Raw genomic sequence first — 15,972 nt, 5'->3', positions numbered from 1 at the left:
CACAAACCCTGGAGTCCGCCTCTGCCTGTAGCTCAGTGACTAAGCAAGCTTGGTCCTTCCTTTGGGTTCTACACATACCCAGCCTTGGACCTTGGACTTAATAAAAAGCCTGTTGTCCGAGTTTTGACTGAGCAGAACTTTATGCAAATCACCACCTCGACATCCGTGGATGGCCCGTGAGAAGTCTGTGCATCTGCACACATCCACCTAAAACCGTCACGCGAGGCCACGTCCAGAGCACACTCTAGCTGCGCCCTTGGCCCTCGCTCCCCGGGGATAGCAAGCGTGGGAGCCCCGGCCCAACGCGACTCCCTCTCCTCCCACGCCCTCTTTTCCTTCCTGGCCGGACGGACGCACTTCCGGCGGATGGGGGGGTTGTCTCGGCCCCGGAAACGGAAGTGAGCGCCTTGGCTGGCCGACTATAGCGGGTTCAGAGGGTTTCGCAGAGCTGTTTCCAAGATGGTGAGTGAGCGCGAACGATCGCAGTCGCGGTGGGTATTCGTGGTGCGGGCACGATCACGGCTGCGCGGTCCCGGCGGGTGTCTGACGTGGGCGTGACCAGGGCTGCACGCTCTGGGGTGGTGCTGGTTCCCGTCGGACCGCGCGCGTGGGTTCCCGGGCCTCCCAGGCCTGCGCGCCCCTTTCCAGCAGTTGAGGCGGATGCACAGGGCATCTCTGAAAGCCAAGCCTTGTGTGGTTGTTGGGACATGCCACGTGCCCTCTCCTTCAGGGTGACTGGACTCTACAGCCCCCAAAGGCCCACGACCGCCTCTTGTATTTATACAACTCAGCCACGATTTTACAAACGTCTCTGCCTGTGCCTCTGTGTTGCTCCCGTGTTGTTCATATAGTTAGTGCTGGACTCCCTCTGTTCCCCCTCTGGCCTCTCCTCCTTCCCCACTTTCTGTTTCTCTTTGAGCAGACTCCTGAGTCACCATGGCACAGACCTGATACAAGCACTCCTCCGCAGGCCGTCTGCCCACGTCCAGAAAGCTTGTATTGGCTAATACTGTTAACCATTGTAAAGGAGTGTGAGAAATGCTGAAATATGAATGGTTTTAGGTCTTTACAGACTTATTTTTATCTGACACTGAGCTAGAACCTTAAGGCGTCCTCATTTTATAAAAGGATACTGGGAAGACAGTAACATCAATACTAGAGTTCAGAATTTCTCGTTTGGTGCTTTTCAGTAAATCAGGAGGACACTGTAGGGTAGTGATGTCAGTCAGCGTTGGAACAGCAATAATCAGACAGGGCTAGTCCTTGGAAGTCTGTGCTTGGCTGGCAGTCACAGAGTAGGAGTAGGTGACTGTCCACTGTAGATTATATACTGTCTCCCTGATCCCCAGTAGTTTCCTGTGTGAAGAATGGGAACAGTGCCAGGCCCTTGAATTATAGACTTGGAGCCCTGAACTCTATTTCTCAGATGTTAATGAAGCACAGAAGGAGGTTGTTAGCAGTTTTGGTGGTGAGGTTTGTGGGGTTTGGAGAAACCTTGCTATTCAGAATTAGGAAATTGGTGAGGCTCAAGCAAGACCCAATCGGGGCTGGTGGCATACCCCCCGCCCCCAGGTAAAATACACAGATGAAGTAAGTCTATCAAAAAGCTGTTCTCTTCAGAATAGTTTTGTCTAGACTAGTAGTAGAGACCAGGTCAACTGTACCTGAATAGTTTACGCTGTTAGAGTTAGGGTGACAGTGTCAGTTCCAAGGAGCTGTTCTTAACTTTTTGTACTATTTCAACTAGCTGCCTTTATTTTTATAATTATAGAAGACAGCTCCTCCCCCTTTCTGTCAGTTCCTATGACCTCATCTCTAGGTGTCATGTTATAATTCCATCTCTTGTGTTGTCTTTGATCTGCCTGTTCCCTGGGGTTCTCTCCTCAGCCTCTTCACCAGGATAAAACACTACACCCAAAGGGAATGCTCTTTCCACCGAGGAAAAGCTGGCTGATTATACCGAGATTAGGGTAAAACTCAAGGTTTTTGGTTCATACAATTGTGCGTCTTTGAATTTTATCACTTCGTTATCTCAGACTGGTCAGAGTTTGTATACCCCCCCTTTTCCCCCTAAAGTGCTTTTCATGTTGGCACATGACCAGGAGTCTTTCTACTCACTGTACCCTGTGTGCTGGCTACCACAATATTTAAGGCTCTCTATAGATCCTGTGTTCCCTAAGGGCACAGCCCTTAGCTTCTCTGCCCTTTAACCAGCATGTTGCCTTTGTGTTGTAGAACGCCAGAGGCCTTGGGTCGCAGCTGAAGGACAGTATTCCAGTTACAGAACTCTCAGCCAGTGGGCCTTTCGAGAGTCATGATCTTCTCCGGAAAGGGTATGTCGGGGGGATTGCGGCTGTGCCTATTTCTGATGAAATGTGGATTCTTTTCCAGGTGTTCTCCTTGAAAGGCTACAAATGTGCATTTGATTTTGTCTGTAGTGAGTTACATACTCAGGGTGTGGAGAGAAAGAGGGCTACGTGTTCCTAGTAGTGGGAGAACTGTTGTAGCAGGATAACAGCAAGCAGGCTTGCAGGAAGGGAGTCCTCCTGGTGCATGGAAGCCTTGGAAGGGTTCTGTGGGCTCCTTTGATCGGGGACTGGTACTGGAGATTGAACCTAGGATGTCATATTGGGAAGCGAGCGCTCCACTGAGATATGTAGCCCAGCCCTCGGCTCAGTAGGATTCTTACTGCTTGTAACTCAGCCACTGACCTCTCCGTGCTGCTCACTGCTGGAATAATTAACTTCTGTGGGAGACACTAGAAGATAGCAGTTATTCAGCAGTGGTTAACACTGGACGGGGCAAACGGGACTTGAGTTTGGATCCCCAACGTCTATTTAAAGGCAGATCAGCCAATTGACGGTCACTGTCAGTGAGAGAGCCTGCCTCAGAACAGAAGGTGGAGAGCTGCAGAGGAAGCACCTAATGTCAGTTCTGGCTTACATGTGCAACGCCCCCTCCCCACTCCTAACACACACACACACACACACACACACACACCCCTAAGAAAGGGCAATGGCTGGGTGGTGGTGATGCAGCATGCCTTTAGTCCCAACACTTGGGAGGCACAACTGTCCTGTGAGTTTCTGGAAAGTCAGGGCTACACAGAAGACCTGTCTTGAAAAGCACCCCACTCCCAAAGTGGGGGAGGGGCAGAAGGAGGGCGGGAGGAGGAAGGGATGATGTGTAGACACCAAGGAAACTAGGCCTTCTGTACAGAGCAGTGCCAACGCAGATATGAACTCAACAAGCCTGTGGCAGCTGGCAACAGAGCCTGCACAGGTCTAACCCAGATGGGTACCGGTGCTAGATGGAGGTGGACGAAAGACCCCATCCCTAACCTAGAAGCTATTTCCAACTAATGAACTCTGGCAAAGGAAGTTACTTCTCTTGATGGAGTCTATGTGGATACACAAACTACACTTAAGGGCAGGCCAAAACAGACTCAGTAGTAACGTTATTTTTAACTTAGAAACCTTTTGTTTATGTGTTGTGTTTTTATGGGATTTCTGTGTGCAAATGTTTGAGAAAACCCTATTTTCAGTAAAAATAAGAAAGGGAGGGAGGAGGGAGAAAGGATGATGTGCTGTGGCTGCCTGGTTTTGAGTCCCAGCTCTGTTATCGCCTGGACGATGTCTTGTGGCAGCTAAGTGCTCAGTGTCTCAGAGTGGAGTGGGGGAATTGACACTGGAAAACACCCAAGTGGTAGCCAGTATTCACCCAGTACTAAGTGGTGGCTGCTTTTGATTTTGTTCTCCAGCTCCCTGTCCTACCTGCTTCTGTAATTTCCGATTTTAGATACCTGTTTCCAGTGTCTGTCCTCGGCACATCACTTTTCTGCTCAGGCCTATAAGGTCAATGTGACACCCCATGTATTGACATCCTAATTGAAAATGCTGACTCTTCCTACATTAGAGTGGCATTCCGGTGCTGAGGTCTGGGCACATTCATAGTCCCTGTTGGATTAGTAGTAAGAGACACAGAAGCATAATTTGGAAGCATAATTTGATTTGTAGTAAAGTTAATGGGCTGTGGGCTGGAAAGATGGCTTAGCAGTTAAGAGTATTTGTTCTTACAGGGGACCCTGGTTCAGTTCCCAGCAGCCCCATGGAGGCGCATAACCATCTGTAACTTTACTTCCAGGAGATCAGGTGCCCTCTTCTGGCCTCTGTGGGGACCAGGGCAAACAGTCACAGATAGTTTTTAAAGAAAGTTGATAGACCAGCCACAGCTAAGTCCTGGGGAGCCCCACCAAACCCTCCAGGAAATGTCACTTCTTTTCTTCCCATTTGGACAGGAAGACTGTACGGGAGGGCAATTTTCATAGCCTACCTCTGTGATGACGATCTGTCCACAGTCCTCATTGCATGGCTGTGGTAGGGTTTCTGGGGTTTTTCAACCCTCAGACTCTGGTTTAGACAGTACTTAGCATGACAGTGACCGGTGGTCTGGTCCTAACTGGGGTCCCTTAGTCATGTGGTTTGACCTGTCCTTTACAGTATTGAAGAAAGAGTCTTAGCTAGTCTGTCTTAGGAACGGTATCCCATCAAAGTGGCAGTAATAATAAACACATGCTTAGTGAGTTCTTTAAAATAATTTAAACGTTTTTATTAGATGATTTAAGGGACAGATGGGTGACTCAGTGGTTAAGAGCACTAGCTGCTCTTCTAGAGGGCTGGGGTTTGGTTCCTCGCACCCACAGAGCAGCTAAAAACTGTAACTCCAGTCTTGGGAATCTGGTGCCCTCTGCTGGCCTCCAAGGGCACCAGACACACAGGTTGTACAAAGACAAAAGTACAGGCAAAAACATCCATGCACATAATAAATTTTTAAAAAAAATTTTTAAATTTACATGAGAACCCATGAAAGACATCAAAATAAAAATGAAACTCAGTAGAAACAGTTTAATGGTAAAAATATGCCACAGCTTTTCAGTGGCATTACGATCAGGGCTTTGTTACAGAGGATGGGAGCCAGCTAGCATCCACGTTTGGAAAGCCTCTGTCTTAGGGTCTTTTGGCCGTGAACAGACACCACGACCAAGGCAGCTCTTATTTAATTGGGGCTGGCTTAGAGGTTCAGAGATTCGGTCTGTTACCAGCAAGGTGGGAGCATGGTAGCATCCAGGCAGGCATGGTGCAGGAGGAGCTGAGAGTTCTACATCTTCATCTGAGGCTGCTAGCAGAATACTGCCTTCCAGGCAGCTAGGGTGACGGTATTAAGGCCCACACCCACAGTGACACACCTACTCCAGCAGGGCCACACCTCCTAATAGTGCCACTCCTTGGGTGAAGCCTATACAAACCACCACATTCCACTCCCTGGTCCCCATAGGCTTGTTCATACACATGAATCTATGGGGGCCATACCTAAACATACATTTAGTCCACCTTCCAGAGTCCCCATATTCTCCCCAGCAGTTTCAACAATGTTAAAAGTTCAAAGTCGGGGGTTAGGGATTTGGCTCAGTGGTAGAGCGCTTGCCTAGCAAGTGCAAGGTCCTGGGTTTGGTCCCCAGCTTTTTTTTGAGGGGTTGGGAAGAGTTATTGTTTCTCTGTGTAGCCCTGGCTATTGTGGAACTCGCTCTGTGGACCAGGCTGGCCTCGAACTCAGAGATCCACCAGCCTCTGCCTCTTGAGTGCTGGAACTTAAGGCTCTCACAGCCTGACTGTAGTTACAGTCTCGGGGGTAGCTCACCCCTGAGCTCCACCCCACACCCCAGGCGCTCCAGTCACACCTGCAGTCTTTTATTGAAATTTGTTTGTTGCATTTTAACTAGCTGACATTCCAGTGTTCACTGTTGATATCATCTGTGGTGTCCTGAGGGTGGAGGCCACCCGCAGTGCAGCCCACGGAAGGTGCAGTACCAGGATCTCCTGATTGTTTAGAGAGCTGTCTGGCCAAAGACCAGTGTCGCATCTGGCGGGCAGCGTTGGCAATCTCATCAGAAGTGAGATTTCCACTGCGTTTAATGTGCTTCTGCTTCTTTCTGTCTCGTTGTGGCTCCCTAAAATTAAGGGTTTTGATAGTCAGGGCAGAGGCACAGGGCACCACCTCGGTCTCGGCCTACCACTATGGATGATCAGTTTTGCTGTCGCCCTGAGACTGTTGCATCACCAGTGGTCTGGGCGATGTCATCACAAACTGTCTTGGATACAGACCCAGGGGACCGATCTTGGGGGCCAAGGCGGTGTGCTCCCGACCTCGCCTCTGCATCTCAGGCACATGACTTTGATCATGGTGAGGGCGCCTGGTGTCAGATGGATCCAGTTTGCGGGCGACCAAAGAAAGTTGCACCATAGCCTCCTGATCGGAAAGTCAAAAACATGCATGTTTACATGTGCAGCTTAGAGCCGTGGTAGAGAATTATGTGTAGCACCCTGCTAAATATCTGTGCTTTCTCTTTTCCTTCTAGGTTTTCTTGTGTGAAAAATGAACTTTTGCCCAGTCACCCTCTTGAATTATCAGAAAAAAATGTGAGTATGTTATGTATGTCTTTCTTGTTTAAAACAAACTACTTTTTAAGAATTAACTTACTTATTTTATGTATATTGGTATTTTGTTTGCTTCTGCTTCTGCGTACTAGAGGAGGCCATCATGCAGCTGTTAGCTGCCACATGTGTGCTGGGACTTGAACTCAGGACCTTCAGAGCTCTTAACCACCAGGCCCTATGACTTTCTTTTTTATCCCCTGCTAGAGGAGAAATAGAAGTAAGCATGGGCACCTTGAAGACATTTGGGGTACCAACCCCTGGTGCTCACTGGCAGGCCTTGCTGAATCTCTGGGTTCTGTGAGAGACCCCGCCTCACAGAATAAGATGGGGGGCTGTTGAGGAAAAACTAGTGTTGACTCTGCCCCGTGTCTGCAGGAATACCTGTACATGAACACATGTAAACCACATGTACACATTGCCACACACAGATGTAGAGATACAGTGTTATAAACCTGTCAGGAAGAAATGAACACTTTAAATCCCAGAGGGATGTCAACTCTTGGCCTCAGGATTGTCAGTGTTGCGTTTTTAAAACAACGTTGCTCTGCAGCAAGCTTTTAGCTTAGAGCTACTCTGTCTTCTGCAGTTCCAGCTCAACCAGGACAAGATGAACTTTTCCACCCTGAGGAACATCCAGGGCCTGTTTGCTCCCCTGAAGTTACAGATGGAGTTCAAGGCTGTGCAGCAGGTGAGTCTGTCCCTGTCCCACGCGTGCTCATGTTCTCGTGCTAGATGTCAGACCTTACCCTCTGAGCACCCTGTCCTGCCTCCCTCTGTAGCACATGACCCTTGTTACTGCTTCATAAGGGAAAAGTTGTCATGTGGAAAATGGCTTCACGTCATAGATACAGTGTCTGAGCACAGTGCAGCTGTCTGCCTGCGCTTCTCTGCCCTCTGCGGGCAGCCGTGCGGGCACAGCTGGGCGTGCCTGTTGCTAAGGAGTAGCTGTGCAGATGTCCCGCCTGGGTTCTGGGCCCCATTGCGTCACCCTACCTCAGGGAACAGGTCCTTGCCAGCAGCCCTGCCTGTTGCAGACACCTTTTTCTTCTCTCCTTGCTTTGGCTCTTTAGAAGCTGTTACCTACATTCAGATCCTGTGGTAAAATTGTATCAATCCCTAATTAATTAATAATTACTTTTGAGATAGGTTTTCTCTCACCTCGTAACTCTAACTGGCCTGGAACATGCTTTGTAGAACATGCTGGCCTTGAACTCCCAGAGACCTGCCTGCCCATGCCCACTATGTGCAGGGGTTAAAGGGGTGTGCCAGCACGCCTCGCCCCCACTTCTCTCCTCACTTGTCAGCTTGTCCAGGTTCACCTGCTGGAAGCCATTGTTCCCCGTGTCTGTACTTTACTTTCTCCTCTGAGATGGTGTCGTCTGGTTCCCAGGGCGTGTGCGCATGTGTGCACGTGTGCACGTGTGCTTTTGTAGGGGGTCGGGGGATTGACACTCAAAGCTCCTTCCTTTTCTCTGTATTTTTGTAGACCTCAGACTGGTGTCCCCTTCCTCTCTGAAACCCATTTGTAGCTCTGTGGTTCCTTCTGTCTGTCACCTGAGATGCTGGTGGTGCCAGAGGCCATCTTTGTTCTCCCTCCTGTTTCCTGCCTGTCCTTCGTGGTTACTCAGTGCTGTTGACTTTCTCTAACTCTCCGGACCTGCTTTTCTGGTTGGAAGGCCCACAGGCATCTTGGGTTTCCCGGGCTGTGCAGAATAACTCATTATTCTTCCTTGTGGGTAAATAGGTTTCACCTAAGGCAGATGATGGAATGTTAGCTCTGGTTGCCTCACTTGGTGCCTTGTGGCCCCCACCCCTGGTCCTTACCAGATCTCCCTGCTCCTCCACCCCCACCATGACTGTAAACACCTCGATGTGTCACACTCCTCACTTTGCCCTCCAGGTAAAACCCAGGCACCTAATGCCTTGGCACCTGGCCTCCCTCTTTGGACTTCGTGTATTTGTTTCCTGCTACCACGGACCCTTTCTCTGCCTGGCTGGACTTGAGTCTTGCAGCAGGGCTGTGAGTGCCGTTGTTTTTGTAGGTTTGTAGTTCTGGAAGCTACTTGAAGTACTTCTTTGCGAGAATACTGCTCTAAAATGGCTTTAAGTGAGAATGGCCGAGTCTGAGTGTTTTAGACTAATCTAAATTTCAGTCTAAACTAGTCTAGCAACTTGAGAGTAGCAGTCTGAGCACATTTGTTGTTGCTTATGGTTTATTTAGTCTTATTGTGTGTGGGTGTGTGTGTGTCTGTGCACTGTGTGTAGAGTGATCACAGGGACCAGATCTCCTAGGAACTGACTCACAGGCGGTTCTTAGCCTCTATAGGTGGTGGGAAGCTAGCCTGTTTTCCCTGGAAGAGCAGCTGGTTCGTAACTGCGAGCCACCCTCAATTCCTAGCCGGTGTGAAGTGGAAGAACAGTGTAGGTTGTCAGGCTTGGCACAGCTCTTCGCCTCCCTCGTCTCCTGTCTTTGCCTGGGTTTGAGCTGGATATCGCTAGTAAAATTGACAGCCTGAGTTTTTAATACCATTTTGTCAAAAATCTTTGCTAATGTATATTCCTTGCCTTCCTGATCCCCATCATTGTGTTTTGCAAGCCCCACCTTTGATTCTGCTTCCCGGATCCTTTGCACTCTCCTCCACTTAGAGGTTCCCGTTTCTATTTCTGCTTCTTCCTCTTCTCTCTTCTCCATGTTTCCTTTTTCAGTTTTGAATGACAGCTGGAGAATTCTTTCCACACTGTAAAGACTAAGTAGCGTTTATAGGCTATTGGCAACTGAGAATAGTACCCTCACTCTGAGTAGTGAGGGTCGGTCCCCCTGTCACTGCCTCTGCAGACACTGACCACAGGATTAGTTTCGGTCACGGCGTCACTCACTGCTCATCACCTAGTACTCTGGGTAAAGTATAAAGGCGATGGGTATGACCATGTTCAAGCGGCAGTGGCTGCCCTGACTGTGCGCGGTCTTTCAGGCGGGTAACCTGCAGAGAGCTGTATCAGTGGTTGTCAGACAGTGAATCCACATGGCTTCTGTCTGTACAGCCCATCCCGTCCCCACTCGCCCCCTCATGACTTGGTCAGTAATCGTCAGACTATGAATCCAGATGTTTCTGTCTGCACAGCCTGTCCCCCTCCCCCATGGCTTGGTCAGTGATTGTCATGGACTGTGAATCCAGATGTTTCTGTCTGCACAGCCTGTCCCCCTCCCCCATGGCTTGGTCAGTGATCATCATGGACTGTGAATCCAGATGTTTCTGTCTGCACAGCTTGTGAACCTTTCCCCGTGCTTCATTTGGTTTCCAGTCCATACCTGCCTGTTGCTGGAGTGACACTGTGACTTTAGAGTCCCCCTGAGTGGGTTTGGTCTGCATTTCTGGTTAGCACTGTATCTTCAAAGGTTACCTTTTAGCTTTGTGCTGAGCAGCTCAGAGGAGCACACAGTCCCCTTGGCAGGTGAGAGTGACTCTCACTCGCCTGGATCCTCCTGGGGCCTGGTCTCTCTGCTCTGGAGCGAGGTGGGCTCCGGGCGTGCTCTCTTCCCCAACAGAAAGACTCAGTGGGCATGCGGGTTATATGGTGGCAGTGGGCATGCGGGTTATATGGTAGCAGTGGGCATGTGGGTTATATGGTGGCAGTGGGCATGTGGGTTATATGGTGGCAGTGGGCATGCAGGTTATATGGTGGCAGTGGGCATGCGGGTTATATGGTGGCAGTGGGCATGCGGGTTATATGGTGGCAGTGGGCATGCGGGTTATATGGTGGCAGTGGGCATGCGGGTTATATGGTGGCAGTGGGCATGCGGGTTATATGGTGGCAGTGGGCATGCGGGTTATATGGTGGCAGTGGGCATGCGGGTTATATGGTGGCAGTGGGCATGCGGGTTATATGGTGGCAGTGGGCATGCGGGTTATATGGTGGCAGTGGGCATGCGGGTTATATGGTGGCAGTGGGCATGTGGGTTATATGGTGGCAGTGGGCATGCGGGTTATATGGTGGCAGTGGGCATGTGGGTTATATGGTGGCAGTGGGCATGCGGGTTATATGGTGGCAGTGGGCATGCGGGTTATATGGTGGCAGTGGGCATGCGGGTTATATGGTGGCAGTGGGCATGCGGGTTATATGGTGGCAGTGGGCATGCGGGTTATATGGTGGCAGTGGGCATGCGGGTTATATGGTGGCAGTGGGCATGCGGGTTATATGGTGGCAGTGGGCATGCGGGTTATATGGTGGCAGTGGGCATGTGGGTTATATGGTGGCAGTGGGCATGCGGGTTATGTACTGGCAGGAAGCACTGGCAGATGTGGTGGGTTAAGTTACGGTGCCGGTGCCAGCGCACTTTAAAACTCCGTCTGTCCCGAAGATGTGAGTTATTCTTTCCCACCGGCTGAATTACAGTTTTACTTAGTTTTCCACATTCTTCAAATGAAGAGCGAAGAGCATGGAACCTCGGCCTATAGTCGGCCTCCCTGATTCTCCTGAAGCTCTTTGTTCTTCTCCCTAGGTTCAGCGTCTTCCGTTTCTTCCGAGCTCAAACCTCTCACTGGATATTTTGAGGGGCAACGACGAGACCATTGGTTTTGAGGATATTCTTAATGGTGAGTGGCACTCAGCACTGGGGAACCCTATACTGGACAAGGTGACAGCAGCCAGCAGAGTCTGTCCCAGGGAGATCCTGGGAGACATTCGAAGTCATTCACAGCCCTGAGATAAGAGTTAATGGTAATTACTTTATAAGTCAAACTGGTTCATTGTTCTGAGGTTCGCCATTTCAGTCAGTTGAACAGTCATTCAGTTCTATGCCACATTTACTGAGGTTGATGCCCGTTCTGTTCATCTGGAGTCCATGGTAGTGTGTGCTTCAAGGTCCTCAGTGTTTGTGGGACTGGTTTTCAGAAGGAGTTAGATAAACTCTTCCTTTAAAACTTAAAACCCCCCATCCAGTGATGCGTGTGCTGAGGTGGGCTGTGAGGAGAAAGGGCGAGTCTGCCGTTCATCACCAAGTTCCCCAGGAATGGTTTTGTGGATGAGTAAGAGCCGTGCACACAGCATCCTCTGCTTTAGGCCCGGGGATGATAGGCAGGTCCGGTCCCGCCCCGGGCACAGCCTCCACCAGGTCCACCCCAGCAGTGCAGGGGAACTGGGAAAAACCCAGCACAACTCCACTGTGTTTATGTAGCTTGTGCTGGGGGGTGGACACAGCTGAAGTCCAGTGAGGCACTGTCCCAAGGAGGCGTCATGAATGCTGGGAAACCTGGGTCTCCTGAGCTCGTTCAGCCTGGTGTACAGCTGACTCGTATCAGGTTCTCTGGACTTAGGTGTTGCAAAAAGAGAAGGGAGATCTTGAGCTTCAGTTTAGTCTCATTAAGGCTCTGGGCAAGGCAGTAAATGCGCACAGTGAACGTCGGATCTGCCCGCCTCAGGTGGAGGAGGTGGACTTGAAATGGCAAAGATGGACTGCCATAAGTTCTGGGGATGAACGTCGGGCTGGGTCAGGAGGGCAGGTGCCTGCTCGGTATGAGACACAAGCTGATTCGTCAGTTCAAGTTAGAGGGAAGACTGTCTGAGGGAAACAGTAGACTCGGGTCTGACGGCTAAGGCTCGAGGAGGGTTGCCCTACAAGCAATCGGACATGTTAGCCTCCTTCCTTACAGCAAGAATGAGCGAGCTGAGGGGCAGGAAGGGCTTGTCCTGTGTCCTGGGAGCTCACTGCACACCTCCTAACTTGCCACCGTGCTGCGTGCTTCCTGTTTCGGTGAGAGTGATGATCCGCTCTTACAAAGTCGGAACTTGAAGAGATGGAGTGGAAAGAAGGTTAACAAATGAGCGTACTCTGTGGTCACAGCTACCACACCCCTCACACTGGCTCTTCCCTTCCCCAAGCCCGCTTTGCTCCCGGATTTCCTTGGTCCTTCATCTGTGCGCACTGTACTGGTTTGACACATTAGGCTCGAGGCTCGGTCAGTGTTGCTAGGGCGAGACTTGGCCCTGAAGCTTTCATTGCTAGGATTTGTCAGCGGCTTTCGGTGTGTTACCACAGTCCAGCTTTTCCCATCCAAACTCGAGGTGGTGGGACTTGAGGTGTTCTCGCTTTGGGATTCTGATTTCTGTTTGTGTGTATGTGATGGAACAGAGAACGGGAATGATAAAATGCTCTTATTGCTTAGATTGTCCTCCGCCAGGTGAGGAGCCATGGGAAGCTTCAAGCTTCAGAACCTTGGGAGAGAGGTTTTCTTTCTCTTTTAGATTTATTTTTATGTGGATTGGTGTTTTGCCTGCATGGGTGCCGGGTTCCAGAGCCCCTACAACTGTTGTGGGAAGTGAAGTGTGTGTAGCTGGTCCCTTCAAGCAAGATACAAACCTGTTTTCCGCTCACCCCACCTTCCTAGGCCCCTTTGTCAGTTCCCTCTCCAGCCCTAGCCCTAGCCCGCGTGCTGTCACACCGGGTTGCTTTAGACGATCACAGATCCTGAACACCCACTGACAGCGCCTGTTTCTGTCTCTTTCCAGATCCATCACAAAGTGAACTGATGGGCGAGCCACACATGATGGTGGAGTATAAGCTGGGCTTGCTGTGACGCAGGGCGCCGTGCAGGAACCACGGATGTGCTTCTCGTAGTTGCCTCTGCCGAGGTCTGATGTTCACAGCATTAAAGTACTGAAAGGATCGCTGGGTCATGTGGACGTGTTTGGGCGTGGTTTGGGGCTGTGAAAGCCTAGAGGTGGTTTCTAAGCTCTTAGGTTACAGAAAAGCCCGACTTCTGAAAATGTGTTTCTTATAAATGCTACAAATGCAACAACGTTCCCAGGAGCCTCCTTCAGAGTCACGGCTGTGACTGGATTTGGTGGCAGCACCCGGCACAGCCTTAGCTTTGCTCTGCAGGATGCTACTTGCACCTTAAGGGCTCTAGCCAAGTGTTCTCACAAGTTGAAAAGTCGGCGTTTGCAGAGTTTGATCTTTTCTGCATGAGAAGTTAGATGCAGCAGCCGGGGTGTGCAGCTTGGACTGTGGTGCTTCGTGGGTTTACCTCACGCTTCAGCTTATCAAGCAGTGTTCTATGGAAGGAAAGTGCAGGCCACTTGCTTTTAAGTTACATAGCAAGGTACAGAAATGTTTTTAAGTTAGAATATTCCTATTATATACCCATGGATAATTCCATACTACTTTTTTATAATACATTTTCAACATAATGGTCCTTAAAATATTGTTAATAGAACTGGTCTATAAAAACTCAAGTTTTTCCTGGGTGTGGTAATGCACACTTCAGTCTCCACACTGGAGAGGCAGGGCAGGTAGATATTTGGGATTTTCAGGCCAGCTTAGTCTACGTAGCGAGTTCCAGACCAGCCAGAAGTACACAGTGAGACCCTGTCAAAAACAAAGACCTTAAGGTTTTCAGAACACTAGTAAATGGATCATTTTTTTTTTACTAGATCTGAAGTATTCGATTATTAGCTTCTTCAGAGCGTCTTTATCACCTGAGTTTCGGACCTGAAATACTTGATAAAGCACTGCAGATATTTTGGGTGGCACCTTGTGGTCTGGACTGCTACAGCCATTCAGTGGGTGGAATGCAGAATGCAGCTGAGTATCTGTTGCGGTGCATAGGACATTAGTGTGTGGTCAAGTGACACAAAGGAATTTTGTTTTCTATTTTTAAAGAAATCTGAGTTTGTGTGTATGAGTGCCTGCATGTGTGTCTGACCATGTGTGTGCCTGGTGTCTGCAGAAGTCAGGAGGAGGCCTCAGCCACCCTGGAACTGGAGTTACAGATGGTTGTGAGCCACCATGTGGGTGCTGGCGGTCAAGCCTGGGTTCTCTAAGAGCAGCCAATGCTCGGAACTGCTGAGCCATCATTCCAACCCCTTGGTTTTCATTTTTGGCTGTCCTTGAACTCCTAGTCTTCCTGCTCCAGCCTCCAAAGTGCCAGGGTCCCAGGCATCTGCCATGTCTCTTCATGGTTTATATTAAAGTGGTGGCCTTCCTGTCCCAGGAAAGCTTCTAATGAACAGTCTAGAGCTGGGACACGAACTACTGGTTCCTAACCTGGAGTCTGTGGTCTTTTCTTGCAGTTTGGAAATTATTTGGGTTCCTTGAAATTTGCATATGCCCAGGATTCTTCCTCTTGGTCCTCTGCTGTGCTGGAGCATGGGTTACTGGTCTCCTTGCTCCTGTTCTGCTTCTGAGTTATCAGTCTTAGTGTGGGAGGCCCTTTACAGGAAGGTCCCAGATCTGATGGAAAAGGGCTCCGTGCCCTCCTCCCTCAGTACTCCCAACACCAAGCAGTTCTCCAGCAGACACTGACAGGCTGTCCTTAATTCCACTCTGTTTGTCAACAAGGACTTAAGGGCAGGAGAGGGCTCTGTCCTGCCACACTGCCCTGGTCCAGACGGCAGTCATGAGTTGTGCAATTACAGACTGGTTACAAATGCTTTCATATGCCCGCCTGCCTGCCCGCCCGCCTGCTGCCCGCCTGCCTGCCTCAGGCAAGCACAGCTCACAACCTGTGTGTAAAAGGATTCTCCTAAAGGACCTGGTGGAAGAGGCTGGAATATCCATCCCTCTCGAGGGATTCCCATGGAAGCTCATTAACTCACAACCCCTCTCCCTTAGGGGAGTGAGGCTGGGGGAGGGGCACTCCCAGTTTGATTACAGTATTAGTATTTGAGGGAAATCCTTAACACTAAGGATGAGGGAGGCATGGAAGATGTGGCGGGGAGCAGGAGGAACGTGGGTTCTAACATGGGAGTGTGGCCACATCCGTGTGTCCCTTCTGCCTCTGGAAACAGACAGGCTCGCTGCCTTCTCACTGACCCCTGGGTGATGGGGTATCTCCCCCTTTTCGTGTTCATTTACTGGGGTCCTTGAAGGAGACAGTGCTCTTCTAGACACAAAAAGGCAGTTACACATAGGTTCTCTGCATCGAGCACAGGCCTGTGTGAGCTCAAGCCAGAGTCCGAGCCGAGGCAGGTAGGGTGCGCTCGAAATCTCACCAGCTCCGAGCGCTTGACAGCTGCTGGGATCTCAGAGGTGGGATCCCTGCCCGGACCACCACACCCCACTCCCAAGACCCGAAGAGTCTGGAAACAAAAATCTGTCAGAAGTTGGGTAGGGAGGTTACAATGGAGACCGGACTAGGGAGGAATTTGGGGTGTTGGATTTGATTAAAATAGACTGTGCGAAGTTCTCAAACATTTTTAAAATTAATTACTGTTTAGTATGTGTGTGTGGTGGGTGGGTGTGCACACATACCACACACACACACACACACACACACACACACACACACACACACACACACACACACACACAAACCTGTCACAGGACAGCTTGTAGGAGTCAGTTCTCTCCTACCATTGAACTCAGGTTGTTGGTCTTCGTGGCAAGCACCTTTATCAGGGGAGCCATCTTGCCAGCCCCGGGTTAGTTTCTTTTTTTTTTCTTTTTTTTTTTTCTTTTTCTTTTTTTCGGAGCTGGGGA

General features: G+C 50.0%; 1 protein-coding gene across 3 annotated transcripts; it reads left to right on the top strand.

The window, feature by feature from the left end:
* Positions 1–397: 397 nt before the first annotated feature.
* Positions 398–13,926, top strand: Pomp (proteasome maturation protein). 3 transcript variants are annotated; one of them, NM_001100942.2, is given in 6 exon segments: positions 398–462; positions 2,236–2,333; positions 6,416–6,476; positions 7,081–7,182; positions 10,996–11,089; positions 13,002–13,926. In NM_001100942.2, coding segments are annotated over 6 exon segments (426 nt in total). In that variant the 5' UTR covers positions 398–459; the 3' UTR covers positions 13,070–13,926.
* The last annotated feature ends 2,046 nt before the right edge of the window (positions 13,927–15,972 follow it).

This window comes from Rattus norvegicus, chromosome 12 (assembly GCF_021556685.1).
Source record: "Rattus norvegicus strain SHRSP/BbbUtx chromosome 12, alternate assembly SHRSP_T2T, whole genome shotgun sequence".
In the NCBI taxonomy this organism is placed as follows: Eukaryota; Metazoa; Chordata; class Mammalia; order Rodentia; family Muridae; genus Rattus; species Rattus norvegicus.
Note: the sequence above shows the minus strand (reverse complement) of the source record. Positions and strands in the feature narration are given on the sequence as shown.

Bases quoted from the DNA above. Each gene is read 5' to 3' on its own strand.
- Pomp (XM_087577863.1), top strand. The intron at 2,334-6,415 runs GTATGTCGGGGG...TTTTCCTTCTAG, and splicing joins CATGATCTTCTCCGGAAAGG to GTTTTCTTGTGTGAAAAATG. The intron at 11,090-13,001 runs GTGAGTGGCACT...GTCTCTTTCCAG, and splicing joins TTTTGAGGATATTCTTAATG to ATCCATCACAAAGTGAACTG.